The 20,185-nt window shown below is 43.8% G+C and overlaps 1 protein-coding gene across 5 annotated transcripts in view; it reads right to left on the reverse strand.

Annotated features, from left to right (window-relative positions):
• Positions 1 to 1,115: 1,115 nt before the first annotated feature.
• FARP1 (FERM, ARH/RhoGEF and pleckstrin domain protein 1) overlaps positions 1,116 to 20,185 on the reverse strand; it is a 196,241-nt gene continuing 177,171 nt past the window's right edge. For 4 of the 5 annotated variants that reach the window (XM_015851538.2, XM_032442027.1, XM_032442025.1 and 1 more), the window contains 11 exons: positions 17,406 to 17,487; positions 14,590 to 14,827; positions 12,682 to 12,812; positions 10,507 to 10,575; positions 7,980 to 8,069; positions 7,224 to 7,306; positions 6,751 to 6,863; positions 6,122 to 6,285; positions 3,716 to 3,823; positions 3,318 to 3,469; positions 1,116 to 2,585 (listed from right to left, as the gene is read on the reverse strand). In XM_015851538.2, the coding sequence (XP_015707024.2) occupies positions 2,504 to 2,585; positions 3,318 to 3,469; positions 3,716 to 3,823; positions 6,122 to 6,285; positions 6,751 to 6,863; positions 7,224 to 7,306; positions 7,980 to 8,069; positions 10,507 to 10,575; positions 12,682 to 12,812; positions 14,590 to 14,827; positions 17,406 to 17,487 (1,312 nt within the window). In that variant the 3' untranslated portion in view covers positions 1,116 to 2,503. Of the gene's footprint in view, positions 2,586 to 3,317; positions 3,470 to 3,715; positions 3,824 to 4,682; positions 4,820 to 6,121; positions 6,286 to 6,750; positions 6,864 to 7,223; positions 7,307 to 7,979; positions 8,070 to 10,506; positions 10,576 to 12,681; positions 12,813 to 14,589; positions 14,828 to 17,405; positions 17,488 to 20,185 lie in introns of all 5 variants that reach the window. The other variant, XM_032442028.1, reaches the window with a different exon arrangement.

A 20,185-nucleotide genomic window follows, 5' to 3' on the forward strand; every position in this document is an offset into this window, starting at 1 on the left:
ACAGGCAACTCTTTTTTGCCCCCGAAGGATGGCTGGGGATGCATGTGCTCTGGTGGTTGGAGTTGTGTACCTGTACATACAAGGGTTAGGGTGGGTATTTCCTTTGAGGGGAAGGGCTGCATAACTGGTCCCATGGGAGAAATGGCCAAAATCAGACCTTTCTGGTTCTGCTCGTTCCTCCACTGTGTTCTGGGCTGCTCCAACGTGCACTGTGGCCCCTGGTTTTGTTTCTGAAATGAGTTTTTTCTTGTGAGAGCATTTCTTCAGAGTCCTTTATTGAGATGTCCACAGTGCCAGTGTGTGTCCCTCCCCACTTGCCTGTCTATCTGTCCCTATCAGATCCTGACAGATATCAGCTCAGTTCTACAAGGATTGTCTGAACAGTCCTTAATGAAAATTTACTGAAAGTAAATAAGCCTGAGTATGTAAATATGACTTGTCCCTTAACGAAGGCCCTGCAGCGCATCCAGAGAAGGGCAGTGAAACTGTGAGGGGTCTGGATCACAAGTCTTGTGAGGAATGGCTTAGGAAACTGGGATTGTTCAATCTGGAGAATAGGAGGCTCAGGGGAGACCTCATTGCTCTCTACAATGACCTGAAAGCATGCTGTGATGGTGAGGTGGGGGTCAGCTTCTTCTCCTGCCTAACTATTAACAGGACAAGAGGAAATGGCCTCCAGTTGCACCATGGGAGGTTCAGGTTGGATATTAGGAATTATTGGATGTTCCTTCTCAGAACCTGGTGCGGCAGTGGCACAGGCTACCCCAGGAGGTGGTGGAGTTACTGTCCCTGGAGGCCTTCAAGAAATATGCAGATGTGGCACTGAGGGCCATGGTTGGTTAGTGTGCGTTGTGGTGAGGAGCCGATGGCTGGACCCAATGACCTTAGCGGTCTTTCCCAACCTTAAGGAGTCTACAAGTCTACAAAATAGCTGGATTGCTTGTTTCTTTGTGTCAGAGTGGCACAGATTTGGCCAGAAAAACCCAGCCTGTTCGTTGAAAATATACACATACGCACATCCATCCTGCTCCTCACCTGGAACTCTGATTTTGCTACAGTATTCATTGGGGTGGGGGAATAGAAAGAAGGATCTACTGTCTTGAAACAGCAAGATGTGTGGTAGTATTGTGAGGTATTTTATTCCCTTTTGTTGTGAGCAAAGCTGTAAGCCATTTTATACATCGCATATAGGTAAGCATTTAACACAGTGAATAGCCAGAAGAAAAGTTGGGGGCAGCACTGTCCCAGCTTCCTCTCCCACACTGACATTCAGGCCCCCCTGCCTAGCACTGAGGCCCTGAGTGGTGACAAATGGCTTTCCAGCACGCTGTTCTGCTAACAGACATTTGATACTGACTTGACAATGAAGTGTTTCTAAAAGCACAAGGAAAAGCATCTCGTCAGAGCAGGTTTTGTGCTGACACCCTTCTGGATGGGCCAACAGCTCACCCAAGAACGGTGCTAGGTGATGTTAGGGCCACTACTGAAACTCCAGCAGCAAAACAAGCCTGGGGCTCAGCAGCCACCCCATGTGCAGTGCTTTAGTCCACGTGTTACCAGAACACCCCACAAATTAATTACACAGAGCTGTGGTTCTTGGAGCATACAGGTTAGATTTCTATTTTTTTTTTCCTTCAAGTTTGTAAAACGAACAGCAGAACGTCACCACAGCCTTTAATTCCTTCTTGTACACACCACTCACAGTACAGTAACAGCCCAAACAATATTGCACTGGGTCATTTTAATTTTGCTGCATCTTGCAAGTGGAATTCACTTTCCCGAGCCAACAGAAGATGATCGATTTGGTCAACTTGCACTGAGAAAATGGTTCGATGGGAATCCTGTAACTCGTTTATAACCACGTGGATCTCTAACCTCAATGAGAAATGAGAGCGAGCTGTAAACCGTTCCTCTGTTAAAGATAGAAAATCAGTAATTCCTTGTTCAGTACATTTAGAAAGGCTGGAGGCAAAACAAAAAGCTGAAAGTTACTTTGCTCCTGGCTAGGACCGCTCGCTGTATTTAGAATTAGAGTCTGTACTGTGAAAGTCCATCTACGTTTAAAACTCCAGCAGGCTACAGGTTAACATGGTAAAAAAAAATAATAATATATATTTTATGTAAAGAGAAGAAATAGTGTTCGCCTCACAAGTGTTTGGATCGCGGGGCCGGTTTTTTAGGTGCAATCTCTGAGGCGACAAAACGTCTTTTGGCATTTGGCACTCTAATAAGGACAATATTTTAATACTGGCACAAGCTAAAAACAGCACAGAATGACGAAATACAAGACATGAACGAACGGCAGCCACGGGGATGGTGTGTAAGCTATTTTCAACATATGGAAAACTGAAATGGTTTAGCTGAGGAATTGCAGATGTTTCTGGTTGGTTTTTCTCTTTCCTTTCACCAACTTTCAGTTTTACTAAGCTCCGGGGTGGGGGTGGGGGTGAAGGGGAGGAATAGTTTCCAATGTCCTGTAGAAAACCAGCAGCTGCTGTGGTGCTCAGTAGGTGTGGGGCTCCCGGTGGCTCAGGGCGCGTGTGCGCAGGGCCGAGCTGGTGGCACTTCGGATCACCTCCATCCATCTGCGAGAGGGGAGAGAAAAGCAGAAGGGTGGCAAGGTCCTAAGGGAGGATTCCTTGAAAGATTTTCTCCTTCTGGTCAATGTGTGGGCTACTGGTTGTAGAAAAGAGTTATTTTCTGTGCCTAGAGGGGAGCATCGTGCTTACTGCTGTATTGCCTATCCAGGTTAAGAGGCTAAAGATACAAAAGTACGCAGAAAAGGAGGTTGAGAGAGGGTGAATGGGGGAGAGGGGACCCAAAATTCACCAACTTAACTGACTTAACCACTCTGTCTCTCTGGAGTTCCGTGGGATGTGTAAGAGCTACACGCTGCAGTGGCACAACAGAGTACGAGCAGCAGCTTCTGTGACAAAGCTGTGTTTTGTTTCAGGTGTGGGTGTTGCAGGGAGTTGTACAGGAGAGACAGAAGTGACTCTGTTAGTAATAGGTCTCCTTACACGCTTCCTTGAGCCTGGATACAGTGTGCCCTGTGCAGGCAGCCTCAGTAATTCAGAAGGGAGATTTTTTGCACACAACTCATCTCTGCAGCCATCGCTACCACAGCTGCTATAGCTTCTGGCGCTACCAGGCTTAATATTTCTGTATGCACTTTGAAGGGCACCGCCTTTCATTCTGCTGAGCTACAAGCTTGTGTTACTGAATCAACTAACTCAGTAGACGCTGTACCAGCTGATGCTGGGAATAAATCCAGAGAGATAAAACAAAGTCACCTTCCAGAAGAGCGACTGACTTACCTTTCAAACGTGTATTCGCTTTCGGCCCTGAAGTAGTACACGTGGGATTTGAAATGCAGCTTGAAGACATAATCTTTGTGAATGTTTTCAGATTCAGAAGGAATGGTGAGAGAATATCCCAACAGAGGGAGGCTGGCTAAGGGATGATTGTCCTGAAAAGCAATGGGGAAAGGCGCTGTTCGATCAACTGCTCTCAAGCACAGGCAGGACATAGGTGAAATAGAGAATAGATATGCAGTCGTTAAAGGCTCGCCATTAGAAATGCCACCCAACAACCACTGTGGTTTCAGTGGAGGGGGGCAGTCAGAACTGCTCTGTGCCCCAATGGGGCAGCACCCACCACTGATGACAGCCCTGCTCCCACACTGGAAACAGAAAGCCCAACCCAGCCGTGTTACCTGGTGCGATTTGTAGAAGAACAGGCAGAAGTTGGTGAAAACGACCCAGAGCTTCTGCCAGCCGTTGCTGTTCTTGAATTTCCTTAGGAGGTTTCCAGACAGCTGATTCTGAAACAGACCAGAAGTAGTCAAATAAAGCAGTGAAATGCACGCTGCAGAGATGTATGAGCAGATGCGAAGCAGCCAAGCCCCACAGAAAGGATGTTTGCATTTCTGCTTAACTTACTGAATGCCATTACTTTGGCAGTTAGCACAGAACCAGAAGTACCCACCACTCCTTAAGTGAGGGCTGGCCACAATTTAATCACCATAAGAACAATGATCTGCCTTTAGCAATTGCTTTGCCACATATGAAGGTGTTCTGACCGAATGAATGGGGTTTTATACAACTAAGCAGTACTCTGTACTACATTTGTGCTTGTAGCTGGGTACTTCCAAAAACTTCCAACTACTCTGCTTATATTTTTTGAGTTGCAGTGGCCATCAATAATGTATCAGCAACTGTCAGTCAGTGTTCCTCATCTGTGTTCCTTTCAAATGACACTTAAATAGAACAATGGAAACAGAAAGGCTGACATGAATTTGGGATGTAAAGGAAAATCATGACGTACTTCAGCACCGCAGACAGAGGTTAAGCTCTCAGTACACAGCAAGTTAGCACGGGGACTTGTCAAACACACCGACTATTCGCCTTATTCTGAGCTGAATCTGGGGTATTTTACAGCAAGAAGGAGAAATAGCAAGTATTTAACTATCATCTGGATCCAAACAACTGTTTGCATCACTGCGCAGAAACTGATAATTTAATCTGCATTGCTTAATGCTCCAAGTCTGGTGGTCCCAATTCACCTACTATAAACTAAGAGTTCACCAGCTTGGGGTATGCATTAAGGCCTTTGTGTTGGGCAATGCCATGCTCTGCTGACACTGTGACCTAAGTTACAGGCACTCCTTCATTTTCTGTTACCTCGTCACTCTGGAGGATATCATAAAAGGACAGGCTTTGCATTCGGTACCAGCAGATACATGAAATGGAAACAGGTCGCTGGTCACTGATCAGTCCAGCAGGTAGGGAAGTACAGTCACTGACAGAGAGAGGATCATCTACCACGGGAGAGACAGAGAGGAGGGAGAGACACAAAGAAAATGAACGGTAATGCTGAAGTGAAAGGCACCAAGAGAATCGTGCGAGCATGAGCATGAGCTGCAGACACTGAGCAGCGGTGGAGCTGGAGATGCTTTCAACAGGACAATGAATGGCTCCAGTGTGCTCCATGGTCCTCACTGCTGTGCCTGCACTTGGCTGAGTCACCAGGAGGAACAAAAGTGAAGATCAACGAGCCCTGATGCTGGGCAGGGAGGTTTGCCTAACTAAACATTTCATCTGTTTGAACTAATCACGGGTTTAAAAGTATTCAATACCCATTTATAATAAGCTTTAGGGAAATGTGTGAGACCTGGCTCCATGCTGAGCTATTCCACCTTTGCAGGAATTAAGGGCAGAATGAGCAGAAAGCGCACTTGGCATGGGAGCACCATGAGGCTCTGCAGTTAGTGTTTTCTTATGGGGATTCATTTATGGGCTGCCTGGGAGGAGAGGTCAATAGAGTTTTAAGGTCCCTTGCACCACCTCCATTGAGCACACACTTCCATGTGATGGAAGTGCACACTACCACATGAAGAAGACCATGACAAAGCAGTCAGAGCCCCCTGTGGCATCCCTCTGGTGCAGGAGGGACACCCAAACACCTCACCCTGAAACCAAGAGGGCCCTAAGAGTCTGTCCCTGCATTATGGGAGAAGTCCAAGTCTGGCTCTCATCCACTGAGCACAGGGTTAAGGAACGTGTATCAGATGGACTCAGCTGTGATCAGGGAGACAAGAAAGGTATTTATTTTGAGGTGAAAAATGCAAAAAAAAAAAAAACACCAAAAAAAAAAAAAAAAGGAAAAGCAGGTGAGACTGAGCAATGAAAGAAGGTTCCAGAAAGGATGGCTGGGTAAAGAAACAGAAGTTAGTACTACACATAACCAGACCTGGCTGCAGCAGATAGAGACAATATCCTTTCAGCTCGAGCAATGACTTAATGCCTCCATAAATGACAGCATTAAGGCAATCTGATCCGCTTTAAGTTTGTTAGATCATCAGCACATTTTTTGGACAGTTCTTCTTATAAAATTACTGCTCTAACTGATCTTAAAAAGATGCACTAAAGCAGTAAAGCTGTGTGTGCCTGGACTGACGACTTGTGCTGCCGTTTGAGGTACGGGAGCAGTTTAGCGGTGTGCCTGAAACGTCCCCGAGAGGAAACCGAGGAACGCTGCACTTCTTAAGGAGGAGCAAAAAGGAAATTGTCATTGGAGAGCGTGTCTGGAGCTGCAGCGCAGATGGTTCTGAGGCCGATACCTCCACAGCAATACTAAAGTCGATCATTGAAACGCTGGTATTTCTGTGCCAGCAGACGTGCACCGTAGTGTTGCCACGGTGTGGTGACTGACGTTCGAGTGAGGTGCGGGATGCACTGAGGTCGTCCTCAGATTCCTGGTCTACAGTAGTTTCATCAGGAGACTCTATGAAATGCAGGGAGAAAGCATCTTTCTTCTTCTATGCAACAACACATATTATTGGAAAAAATTAAACAAATCAAATCTGGTCACGATGCGCTGAACCAGCTTTAAAGTACACTTTTAGAAACAGTTTTGCAGAGATGCTAACTAACTAGGTTACTTTTATGTGTTTCTGCCGAAGAAAGCCGTGCTTGGTTGATGCTTTTAATGCCTTGCAAGGACAGGCACTGCCCAAGTCTTGTAAAACACTTCTTGACATCATTATGCTTAAGTCACTTTTCAATTCAGTGAAACTTTCTGCTAACATCAGCGAGAACATTACAACGGCAGACATATAAATATACATATCTCTCAACTTCAAATGTATCCATCTGACTTGTGGCCAGCACATTTCAGCACTCTGCTTAGAAGCAGTCACCAACTGTACTGACTGAAATTAACCGAACCTCCTCTCCAGCATTTACTTACTGTTGTCGGGGGGGCTGCTGGCCAGCAGCTCAGGGGCAGGGTTGCTGCTTTTCTCTGCCAGGTCTATTGCCATCTGAATGTCCTCGGTCCATTTGTCCATTTCAGCACGGGTACTAATAATGAAAACTCAGGTTTTAATTGCTCTCATCCAGGCTGAAAGCAAGCTCTAAGAAACGGCGCTAAGTTGAGCTTCCTTTTAACTCAAACAAAGTCCTGTGATGCTTGTTGCTTCTCACATAATTTAGTTTTGGTTCTGCCTTGCACAACTGCCACTATTTTGTCTCATTTGCTTTTTTTTCACTTTTTGTTTTGGCAAGTGGCTTCACAGATGAATACGCCCTGGAAATTCTTCTAGGAGCAAATCCCACCAAAACAACATTTATTGGCTCTCTTACCTGTCCCACTCTGAAAGCCACAGAGGAGGACAGTTTACAGTTCAATAATAACAGTGTAGGCTGTCTCCATCAAATTACCTTGCTGCAACGATTATGGACTGCTGTTGACCTCGTAGTGTTAGACAATGAGGTACCCCCCATTCCTCTTCACTGTCTTCAATCTGAGAAAGAAAAGTCAAAGTGCAATCAGACTGTAGCAAGTAATTACTACTTAAGCTGGGACAGTGAACTGAGCAAGCTCTTACCATTGGGGGGCAGCATGAGGTGCTATAAAATCAGTTATTCGTGGCATTGATTATCTACCAGTATGAAATACATACAAGAACATAAGAAGTTCCAATGAAAATGACAAACTGCTGCCTGCAGTCTCCCACTGCCTCAGCTTCAAGACATATAGACAGATATGTTAGGAAACTATTTTTCCACAGAAATGAAACCGTTGCTAATGATTATTTGCCCCCATCAGTGTGCCTACAAGCAATTGGTGATTAATTACTGGTAAGAATCATGGCTCAATTTGTGGCTTAAAAAAATAAAGATCCAACCTCACGAGAATTATTCTGCATTACGAGGAAGTAGCCCCCCTAGATGTCCTTTTTCATTTTTGCCATGCAACCACCTTTGTATAGATGGCTTCAAGACCACATGCTGCACCCAGCACAGATCCACCAAGCACTGTGCTTTGCCTCTGCTGAAACTACAGAACAAACCCACAACTATTCTGAACCTGAGAACAATCCCTTGCTCCTGCTCTCACTCCAGAAGCGAGTAAGCAATTGTGATGGGACCTTAAATGACCAAGTAAGCACAAATCCAAGCTCTTACAATACTTACCGTCATGCCATACAGTGGCAGATGCCCATGGACTTTGAACTGATTTGTTGCTGTCAGGCCTCTACTTGTGTACAACAAAATATCATTAAACTAAAAAGCAAGAAAAAACATTATTAGAACTATGTAAGCATACACGTAGAAAAAATAATAATTAACATAGTAAATACCAGAAAGCTAACCAGTACTGGCAGTCCTAATGCAAGAATCCAAAATCAGATCTGTTGGGTTGGAAGGGACCCCAAGGATTATCAAGTTCCAAGCCTACTGCTATAGGCAGGGCTGCCAATCTCCACATCTGGCACTAGACCAGGCTGCCCAGGGCCCCATCCAACCTGGCCTTGAACACCTCCAGGGATGGGACATCCACAGCCTCTCTGGGCAGCCTGTGCCAGTAACTCACCACTCCCTTTGTGAAGAACTTCCCCCTGACATCTAATTTAAATCATCCCTCCTTGAGCTTAAAAACATTCTCCCTTGTCCTATCACTATCACTATCTATCAGAATAAAATGTTGATTCCCCTTCTGTTCATAATCTCCTTTTCAATACTGGAAGGTGACAATGAGGTCTCCTCACAGCCTTCTCTTCTCCAGGTTGAACAAGGCCAGCTCTCTTAGCCTGTCTTCGCAGGAGAGGTGCTCCAGCCCCTTTCATCTTCTCAGTAGCCCTCCTCTGGAACCTCTCCAGAAGATCCACGTCCTGTACTGGAGGCCACAGACCTGGACACAGTACTTCAGATGGGGCCTCACAAGGGGAGATTAGAGAGGGACAATCTCCTCCCTGTTCCTGCTGGCCAACCCTCTGCTGATGGAGCCCAGGATACCATTGGCCCTCCAAGCTGCAGAAGCACACTGCTGGCTCATGTTCAGTTTTTCATCCAGCAGAACTCCCCAGGTCCTTGCACTTCGCTATGCTGAACCTCATGAGGTTCACATGGTGCCACCTTTTGAGTTTGTTGAGGTCCCTCTGGCCTTCCTTCTAATGTGTCAACCGCACCACTCAGCTCGGTGTCATTGGCAAACTTACTGAGGGTGCACTCATGTGAAATGAATCAAATCTCATGTTGAGCTGCATTATGTTGTGTGCTGTTGTCATACAAACGGCCTGTCGTCATTGGCCACGGGTCAAAAGAGGTCCTTCTCAAACATGACAGATGCATCAAGAGAATCATCCTTTGTGGTGGAAGCATAACTCTCACTACGGAGTTGAACAACCCAACAGCAGTAATTCATGAAGTGATACAGACTGGCCACTAGAGGGGGATTACATTTTGCCTATAGACACGTAGTTGGAATCAGGGAATATTGATTCAAGGTTTTATCTCCAAAAAAGATTGCAGTGATTAAGGCAGATGAAAGACTTCTTTGACAGTGTGAGCAACTGCCAAAAACTAAGACTGACTTAAGAGTCTAGTCTCGCTCTATTAACATTTTATACAATATCAAGGAATCAATTGGTAAGAACAACAGTGCTATGCAAGAAAATAAGCCCCGCATTCACTAGGCTCTCATTTTAGTACCTTTAAAGCTAGAGCAAAATCCCACCAAGACAAAACTGCTGGTTTTATGTCAGACTCATCTGGGGAAGTAAATACTGAACGTTCCATAAAATCTAGCATGCTCTATAGCTTTTCTACACACAGTCTTCATCTTTTGCTCACAAGAAGACAAGGAAGAGTCTTCCTCTCCTGCTGCACTGACACTTTCATATCCTACCCTGTACCACTGGACTATAAAATCCATTAACTCTGCTGGGACCCGCATCAATGGCTGAGCCACAGCAGTGCTAGGTTCCTGGGAACAAGTCAGTTTCCAGAAGAGAAGAGAGGAGACACCATCCTGAAAATGGGGTAAGGCAAAATGTCTCTGAATGAGTGGTCAGGCACTGGAATAGGCTGCCCACGGAGGTGGTGGAGTAACTGTGCCTGGAGGTGTCCAAGAAATGTGTAGATGTAGTACTAAGAAACAAGGTTTAGCGGGCAATATTGGTGGTAGATGGATAGTTGGACTAGATGATTGTAAAGGTCTTTTCCAGCCTTAATGATTGTTTACTATTCTGTGATCCTTCCTAGTGCCAGAATTTCTCAATCTACCTCCAGGTAAATGGGCTGGAACTGGACAATTTGTGGAGAAACGTGGTTCTGTAATGTTTCCTGAGAGCATTATGGGGGTTAGTTTTTTACATCACCAGGAGTTACTCTTCTTTTTGGGATATGATCACTAACCCTGGTGCCACCTTCTTTTTTTTCTAATGACTCTGCCTTTATTTACACCACGTTGCTAGGAAGTGTTATTTTAATGTGGTACTCACAGTGGCATATGAAAATAATAGTGTTAGTAAGAAGCAGTCACAAAGAGAATGCTGGTTTCGGACAGAAACATGTTCTTAACAACCAGTGAGGTCATGCATTATGTTGATAAACGACCATTTAAAAATACTGTAAATCACAATTTAAGTTTAACAGTTTGCTTAATAGTTGCCTGTAATTACATTTCAATATATAAATAAAAAAATGCCTTCTTGCTTACCAGGAAAAACATGCGTTGCTGTAAACCTTTTCCAGACAACTTACTAAGACTGCCCAGCCTAATGAACTCCTGTGGGAAGGAAATACAAAACAAATAGGCAGGTTTTGGGGTTTTTTTGCAAAAATGATTATGATTTGTTAGCATGCAAAATTAAACATGACTACTTGATGAACAAATCAACACCAGTAGCTTAAAAAAAGGGAAATGGATCTGGGAGCCATGTGCTATCCTAGTACAGTCCACGTCAAGTCATACAGTGCATTCAGATCAAATTGTTAAATAATGCTTAGAGATGAAAGTATAGAAAGTATAGCCCAATCAGAATTTTCAAAGGTCTGAGATCACCCGGATTTGTTGTGATCTATAATGTAACCCACATTCCCATGTATATGAAACCCATCAAAACATCATTTTCCAGTCACTCCCTCCAGCCAAGAGGTTTATATTTATTTATTACAGTCTTCTGAGGGTTGTTTTACTCCTATTGTGCATGTAAAAGGCAGATAAAACACCAGAACTGCCTGCAGCTTAGCAACAAACTAGCTGTTGAAGATTAATCTATTCAGAGAGATGCTCCTTAGCCTTAAGGTTGCTATGACACGTCCAGTCTATCTTAAGTCAAGGTTACTTTAAGTAGAGGCCTAGAGAAGGTTGTCCCTTCTGTCGTGCTCATGGTGCCAGAGAGACCACTGGAAGCCTCTGCTGACACCAAAGTATGCTAAACAGAATCACTATTCACGTTGTCCTACCTAATGGTCACCAACGGGCTCAGCTTCACCACAGCCAAGCACTGCATGAACTCACAGAAGAGCTGCGGGGTCGCTGCCATCTGCAAGCAGAACCTACTGTGTGATGCTTTACCATCCAGCACAGGAACCAGGATGGCAGCAGCAGGCTGGGGCACTGTAAGGACAATGGCTCCCTGAAGCCATGTTGAGGACAGCTGATAACTGGCCTGGCAAGCATTTCTCCTCAGAGACATGGCATGGAGCCCCCTCTGGGCAACCCAGCCAACGGCAGCAGTGGCTCAGCAGCACTGCATCCAGCCTGGCCTGCATTTAGCCCAGCAGCACAAAGCCTGGAGAGCAGCAACCCATGGGCATCTGCCAGAACCTGCCAGCCAAAATACCTGTGTGCAGCTCCCTTAAATATGTAAGTTCTTACACAAACACGAGCACAGGTGTGTCAGGAGCAACTTCTTGCATGACCCCACAGTAGCACAAGGCAAGGAAATGGCACCGTGAGCAGACCTTAGGCCACAACGTGCCTTAAATCACTGCTGTATTTGCAATTCAACACAAAACTCATCTGTTTTTCCCATCTATTTCACAAAATGCAGGAGGGGCAAGAACAGACTGGCAACGTGTTTTCAGTCGCCGCAAGTAGCGTTTCTGTGTATTACACACAGAAGTCAGGGGAGCGGGGAGTAAAACGCTTTGACAACACACAACTCTCAAGCTTGAATGCACAGATCTATGCGCACAGAAAAGCAAAAAAGGCTACAAATTCTGCAGAGGGCCACTTATACTGAAATAAACCTCTGTTTTTAAAGAAGTACGGCAGGAGGAACAGAAGCGACGTCTGTATTTTTAATAACACAATTAGAAGTGTTTACTTAAGGCAACACTGTCTCAATAATTATTGCCTAACATTACATGTAGACTAAAGAGACTGCTTGTCCTCAAGGCCATGAGTTTCAGAGCCAGGCATCGTGACCAGGCTGAAGGTCCTCCAGCACAAATGTCTTGCTTCTCTTTATTCTGCTATGCTCTAACACTGAGCTAGAGCACATGATTGGGGAAAAAGAAAATGAAAGAGAGAAAAAAGAGCAGAATGAGATGAGGAAAACGCTCAAGCTCTGAATGCTGTGATAAATATCACATTTTTACTGCCTCCTCTAATCGACATTTGGAATTGCCTACAGCCATCCAAATCTATATATAAGACAAACCTAATAAAATCTGTTAAAAGATAATAAAGACAATAAGCCTTTTCCTGCTTTGATGGCTGCTGTTTTCTATGGTATTATTATGCTTACATATAACAGTTTTTGGTGAGAGAAGGATGTTCATATGAGGAAAGGCAGTTTCACAGATGCTCCAAAGAACCAGATTTCTAAAATAGATCTAATGCTTTGAAATGGTACCAGACCTCGATCACCATTCTGCTACTTACCCTTCCTGGAATAACCAGATTGTCAATGCCTATCAAGTCTTTCTTAAGCTCGTGCAGCTTCTGGAAGTTCTCCATCTTTATCATATTGCCGTGGAGCTGAGCCACCATTTCTGTAATCTCAGCCAAAGCAGCTAGAAAACAAAAAAACGTAACTAAACAAAACCATAAAATGCTTTTATAAACTTACAAAGAATATTTGCAAAGAAAGACTTCTGTCTGCACAAAGCAACTCATGAACACCACTTCTTGTGATACCCTTTCCCTTCACAGCACAAACCTATTCAGGCAGACAAAAAGCCTTACAAACTCTGAGCATCACCTCGTTGAGGGCGAAGAGTTGTAGTGAAGAGGCAGCCAATTTCTTCATCTAAAAGTTTGCTACAGAAACTTTGTAGGGATACTCAATTTGATTCACGGCACCAATGAAGAGGTCCTACTAACTAACTCAGGGAATTGGGCACAAAATCACTTTATCACTTTATCTTTTCCAGGAGATCAGCTCACAGACTGGCTCCCAGAGCCATCGTGTACATGAGCATAACCTGGATACATCCAGATGGATAGGCTATTTTGAAATAAGTATTAATAAAGTCTCTGTATCACTGATAAGGCAGCGGGGGTTGCTGACCCTACCCAAGCTGGTTTCTCCCTCTTCTGTCCTGGAACAAGTTTATTTCCAAGATCAGAAATGAGCCAGTTATGACAATGCTTATAAAACAAGCGTGGGCCCCAACAGACTGAACTTTTTAAGCCCCATTTTAAGCAGCTGTTTTCCAGACTTCAGTATTTTGATGATTGTTCTATGATTACTTTCCAGATTTCCATATGTATACATACATACATACATACATATATATATATATATATATATATATATATATATACACACACACACATATATATATGTAGATTGGAATGAACATGTCCTACAATAGTTAACCTTGGAAGCATGGAATAATCCAATATAATTGGAGTAAATGATGACCTCTGTAGTCTTTGGAAGTAAAGACCTTTACTCCTTGAGCTCTTTCAGGCAGTAGCTACAGTGAGGCCAGCATTTTGTCACACGGACCTCTGTGGTAGCTCGTTACCTCCTTATTTTGTGCACTGCCTGTGTGGCTCTCAATGCACAGCAGCCAAGGGAATGCAGCCAGACAGCTCAGCTAACACGGTGTAGCTGGGAGCAGCCACACTGAGCTCAGCCCCCTGCCCACGTCCTGCACTGAGTGGCAACCATGCAGACAACAGTTGTCTTCAAATGGAGACAGTGTACAGTGGGATGGGAAACCGGCATATAGAAAGAGGAAAGCAAATAACAAGAAACTGCAGTGACCTCAGACTACAAGATGAAAGTTTATTCACATTTAGAAAAAAACACCAAAAAAAAAACCACCCACCCACCCCAATACGTTGGCAGCTTTGAGTTCCTGAAACAAATCATGGAAGTGGTAACAGAACAAAGTGTCTATCTGGAAAAATAATATTCTCCCTAACACTGTGTTAAGACATAACAACAAGCAGCCACGTGGGCTCAGATCAAGGGTTCACCTGGGCCAATATCCTCTGTTAGCAGAGGATATCTAGGGAAAGCTGAGAATAAGATAAGCACATCTGGCACGTCCTCCATGTTCTCTCCCAACTATTTTCAGCTCGAGGGACTTCCTGAATTACATGTCATTTCTGTGTGCTTAATAACCCTCAGCAGATTTCTCTTCCAAGTGTTTGTTCACAGCGTGCCATAATGTGTATGCAAGAGCAACTCTAATCCTACTGATTCTGGTCTTCTGTGTGATTGACTTTGCAACTCAATCCTCTTTTAAATTAGGCTGTAGGAAAAAAAATAATTGTTCGTATGTGCACCTCTAACATTCCCCAGCTCTGGGAACTGATGTCTTTTGCTTTGCTTACCTCTTGAATCCCTGAAGTCTGCGTGATTTGGTGGGTAGTGTTTGCAAAGTCTCTCCATTATCTGCTTGTAGTGCATAAGTCTGTGTAGAGGTCTAAGCAGGAAGGTATTGAGAGGCAAGTAGCAAACTTTCTGTAGCTCGAAGTCCCTGCAGAAGGTCTCCAGCTTGCGAGAGTTCTTGATTCCATTCTCCAACTCAGTTAAAATCTCATTGTGCTTCCACAGGTGAATTGTCAATTGCTAAATAGGCACAGAGAAAGAAAAAGCATATGGTAGAGCTATTAGCGAGCACTGAGATGTGACTCACAGCCACTCATTCCAAACCTGTACCAGTAAAAAATCTCGCTATCACAGCCATTGGGATTTTGCAAACAAAACCACTGTGCAACACAGCGGCTCTGATATGCACTTGAAAAGAAGAAATGTAATGACTAGTGTGAAGCACACCCCTCTTCCCCTCTGCATTCCCCTTAAGACGAAGTACATGAGTGAACAAAGCTAACTGTCTCACATCAATGAGAAATCCAAAGGCACAGAGATGACATGAACACAGCTCATACGAGCAGGAGCAACAGGGAGAGAGACAGCATGGATGCAGTACCAGGAAACGAAACCGGATTTCATAGGGGATGAAGATACATCTGTGGCATATCTTTGGTGCCTTCGGAAAACTGAGATGCAGGTAACTGGATCTCTAGCTACTGTTCCCTTATTATTAATGAGAAGCTGCACCTCCTGGGATTCTGAACAAAATATTGACAGCAGAAATGGTTAAGTTAGAGTGTTCCGTCCTTGGTTTACATCCTCTGCTGCTTAGCGCAGTTCGTAACATGTTCATAACATGATCCCACTGGCAGTGGTAGCTGTGCACCAGTGAGTGACCAAAGCTTGCAAGGAATACACAATCCCACTTAGGTTACAGACACTGCTGGGTCCCATCTACAACAATTTAGCAGTATTTTTTATTCTTTAACAACTAACTCAAGGGTTTTTTTTGTGTTTTGCAAAAGGTTAATAGCTTTTTCAGGCAGCACAGAGCTTCTCTGAGTAGCTAGATAAGGTTTTCCAACACTTGGTAAAATATCATCCAGCAACAAAACAAAATCAAATGGGTGTATTGAACAGACTTCAGGTAACAGTCTGCTTTCATCTAAAGCTCCTGATTTTTGACACATTTCCAATCAACTCCCTCTCCCTTTGATATGTGATAACTTTCCCAGAAACATCACACCCCTGCAGGCAAGCTGCTTCCCCCATACTCTGTGTATTCACCCTACAAAGACACTGCAAATCCTTGGGACAACTACAGAGGCTGCCCGTTAATTATTTGTTCCCGATTTTCTTCTTATGTTAATTAAACAAGGTGTCAGTTTTCAGGTCTTTTGACAGGTCTCATGATAAAGACGTAGAGTTTTAACTAACTGTATCACTTCCTAAGGTCAAACTGGGTTCTGCCCCTTTACTCCACGTATCTGTGCTTAACAGCAATAGTTCTCAAAGCAAATGGAACAACATCCTCTAACAGGAAAGGGAAAACAGTAGTGGTGAAAGCAAGCCAGTGGGTCTATATTGCAATGCATAGCGTTCTTATAGCAGTTGCAGAAGAACGAGATCAGAGAACCAAGGACAACATTTAATACTACAAGGTACTGAGAGTAGAAGGACAATTTGTCAAAAGCTCCCTGAGATTCCATAATAATGTTTGTATAAAGGTGTGCCTCTCTTGAGAGGAGGGGCAGGGGTAGGAAAGCCCCCCAGGTTTCTTCCGAGGCATCTGAATTGTGCCTTGATGGGAAAAAGCTGTTCCTACTTTATTGGCGACAAAGCCATCTGTGTTTCGGGGGCTGTAAATCAGGATTTCTGTGTTCCCTTTTTTTCCCACTCAATTCTGTAATGGCTTCCATGCCACTTAACCTCTATGCACATCCAGCTGTCCTTCTTAATGTCAAGCCACATTTACATATACTGCTCACACACGTACTTTGGCTTTCAGCTTTAAAGAGATGAGAATTAATTATTCTCATTCATTCAAAAATCTTTCATCTCCCTTGGTGCTGTGGTGCACAAGTAGAAGTTCTCAAAATCAAACCAGCACCCAGGTTAAGGTCATTGCTCCTGCCATACTTTAATTCTTTTATTTGCATACACAAGTGGGAACAGTTGGCTTCTGAAGAACCTCTTCAGACATACAAATTCTGATGTGTTATTTGCAAGAATAAAGAACTGTGAATTATGTGCTCCTCAACTTCTGTGTTTATTGTTCCAGTAATTAAAGGGAGCTTATAAATGGGAGAGAAACCTTTTACACGGGCAGACAGTGATAATACAAGGGGGGATAGTTTTAAACTAAATGAGCAGAAATTTAGGTTAGATATCAGGGAGAAATTTTTCAGTCAGAGGGCATCAAGGCACTGGCACAGGCTGCCCAGAGCAAATGCAACTGCCCCAACCCTGGAGCTGCTCAAAGCCAGGTTGGATGGGACCCTGATCTAGTGCCTGGTTTTGTAGTTGGCAACCCTGCCTGTGGCAGGGGCTTGGAACAAGATGATCTTTGAGGTCCCTTCCAGCCCAAGCCATGCTGTGATTCTGACTGTTCCTAAATTTGGAGAGGGAGTTTGTGGAAAAGGGCTAAGAAGTTTAGTTAGATTGCAATTCGGCAATACCAGCGCTCCCCAAACACGATACCTTATCAAAGGAAACTTGTATAGCATAAGCTTTGATTACAACTGGCAAAACTGAGCACAGCATGTAACATCACACTAAAACGAAACACAAGCTCATCCACGTGAAAGCTTAATAGTTATGAGATCATTCCTACCTTCATACTCTGAATGTTCTTTAGCATAACATCCCCGATTCTTTGGTGACCTCCTTTAATGTGAGCATTAGAGCGGCCTTCCCTGTCAGTAACAGAAAGCACACAGGTTAGTCGAGCGATATAACCACTTGTACAATCACTTACAGGCACACAAAGGAACCCAGCAGCTCATTTCTTTCTGGCCCTAACCAGGGGCTCATGGCCAGAGAACTTCACAGGACTGGACTTTTAAAGAGAACTGCCAAGGTTTTTAAACGTACAAGAGGAGACTGAAAATGCCTCCAGAAAAAGGAAGGCATCAAAATGTCATCATTACACATGGGCTTACGGCAGAAGGACACCACTGTTAAGAATAGCAAAAACAAGCAGATTCCACCCTGAAAATCTTTCTGCTTGTGCAAGGGACAATGGGACAAAGCAATCTGCCCAGCACCTGGGTTTGACTCATGAGCATTACAGACTGGCAGGGAATTAATTCTCAGTATATCACTTTCGGTATTAGAACTGCAAACCACTCCCTCCCGGCCAGCTGTGCATGAGTGGGTGCTGCCTCTGGGAGAAGCTCAGCTCCTGATGAAAAAGACATTTCTGCTTCGAACCCATGTGCAAGACAGGCAGGGATGCCACACACTGAATGGATCCAAACTCATCTTTCAGAGAACACAGGAGGAAAAAGCATGAGTATAAGAACCAAACTGTTCCAATTAAGTTAGATTTTCCAAAGGAAACCAGTGGGGGGGAAGGGGAGGGGGAGGGCAGAGCCACTGCCTCCTTCTCTTTCCAGCTGCTAATACTGCTTCCAAGTTTCCTGCGGGGTGGCTTTTTTTTCTATGCTGTCCTCAGTGTTTTAAATCCAGTGCAGTTCCTATGTCTGCATACTGGGAGACTGATCTGCAGGCAGGGCAACTGCAATTCAGCTAAAGCAGTGCACTACCATGGGAGAGGGCAGGACTACAAGTAAATTCTCAATGAACCCAGGAATAACAGGACCTCCTTTTTGTATTATTGCTGGTGGATATATCGGCTTTCTCCAGTTTCTGGCTCTGTGTTTGCAAAGGGGGAACAAAAGGAAAACCAGATGGTAAAACTCTGCGTATTCCTCAGTACCAGCATTAGCCAGAGAAGTCCCACACTCACCAAATCATAGAAGGTACTGAAGTTATTAGGAACATACTGTTCACTGGTAAGACACACACAGAAACATACAATGTGTATAATTTAAACCTCAACATTATTACATGAGTATATTCTGACATGTATTTTGTTTTGTAAAGATAAATGTTGTTACATCCATGGTAGATAACCTCTCTCCGTGAGCCCTTCTAACCAGGACATGCAGAGGGCATGGTTTGTGGGTTCTATGTGGCAACATCCCCCACTTCATCCTCCCATAGACAAAGAGACTCAGCTGATAAACAAGGGATTGCTCCACGTTCATCTAAACAATATCCAGTTTCATCAGCTGTCTTTAATTATGTCCTATTGTGTTAAGTGCCTCAGGCACTCACAAGCGTATGTAAACAAGAAAAACACACTTCATCAATTCATCTCTAAAGGACATTTCATGTTCTTCTGAAACCAAAGGTTATGTTGGGGTAGGAAGTTGGGTTGTGTTAGTGGTGACTGTAAGTAGCATTTCCATGTTTACAAAAACACTATGTTAAATAAACACTCTTAAGAAAAAAATCTATAACACAAAGAACAACAGAGGTATGTACGGGTGTTATAAGATTACTGTTTCTCAATTCTTATATAGGATTTGGTTTCCTCAAAAATAATGCACCCTCACTCTGCTGTGCCGAGGTCTAATGCTGCTTTCAAGTCATGCTGAGCAGTGGAGATACCACTCCTTTCCCATTTGTCTCCAAACAGCTCCTTCCTTTCTACACAAGCAAGCATATAACCACAGGTGAAGTAAAAGGTGACCAATCTTTTTCACCTGATAAGAGACTCAGAAAATACCTTATACAATACTACAAAAGGCCACCAGCTCAACTTACAGGGACTACATAAGTAGCTATACTGAGTTTTCCAATTAAATTTGCAGCTTTTCAGTGCACATCACTGAAAAATGTATTAAAGGAAATCCCAGGTCAGCCCATACTACCCTCAGTCCTCCAGGATGGCCAACAGAAGGAACAAAAGCGCGGTGATGGTGGGAAGGTAAAGAAGGAAGCAAAAGCATCTCATCTCATTACAGATTTCTTTCCAGGTCAATGTAACAATTTAAATTGCAGCCCTTTAACTACAGCAAAAAATGTAAATTGCAGCAAATTACATGTGCAGTGAGTGACCTTCTGCTACAGGCTTAAGAACAGCATATCCTCCTGGATAGTAGAGCTCATCTTTAAGCACTTAGATGCTTTAGGCTTTCCAAGAGCACTACTGACTGAAGTTCTATCATCAAGCCATATCTTTAACATTCACCATCACAGCTGGTTTTCACACTAGCTGAATCGTTGGCACTTGAGCACGTAAGAAGGCAGATAAAGATTGCAGCTTTGTTTATATAAACTGATCATAAGGCTGTTTTTCCAGACCACAAGCACTACTTCCCCAACAAAAAAATGGTTAATATATCAGCATTTAGTTCATCTGCCTAACACCTCTCTGAGTGCTTTTTATTACAGGTTTTCAAACCGGGGCTCCCAAGAATCCTGATTGAACCCTTTCCTTTCATATGCTAAGATCTAAGAGCTTCCTTGCAAATTACCAGACACATATTTCTCAGCCACATCTGGTAGAACCCAGCAGCAGCTTTCCTCAGAAGTGCCTTTGAA

The sequence above is a fragment of the Coturnix japonica genome, chromosome 1 (genome assembly GCF_001577835.2).
Source record: "Coturnix japonica isolate 7356 chromosome 1, Coturnix japonica 2.1, whole genome shotgun sequence".
NCBI classification, from domain to species: domain Eukaryota; kingdom Metazoa; phylum Chordata; class Aves; order Galliformes; family Phasianidae; genus Coturnix; species Coturnix japonica.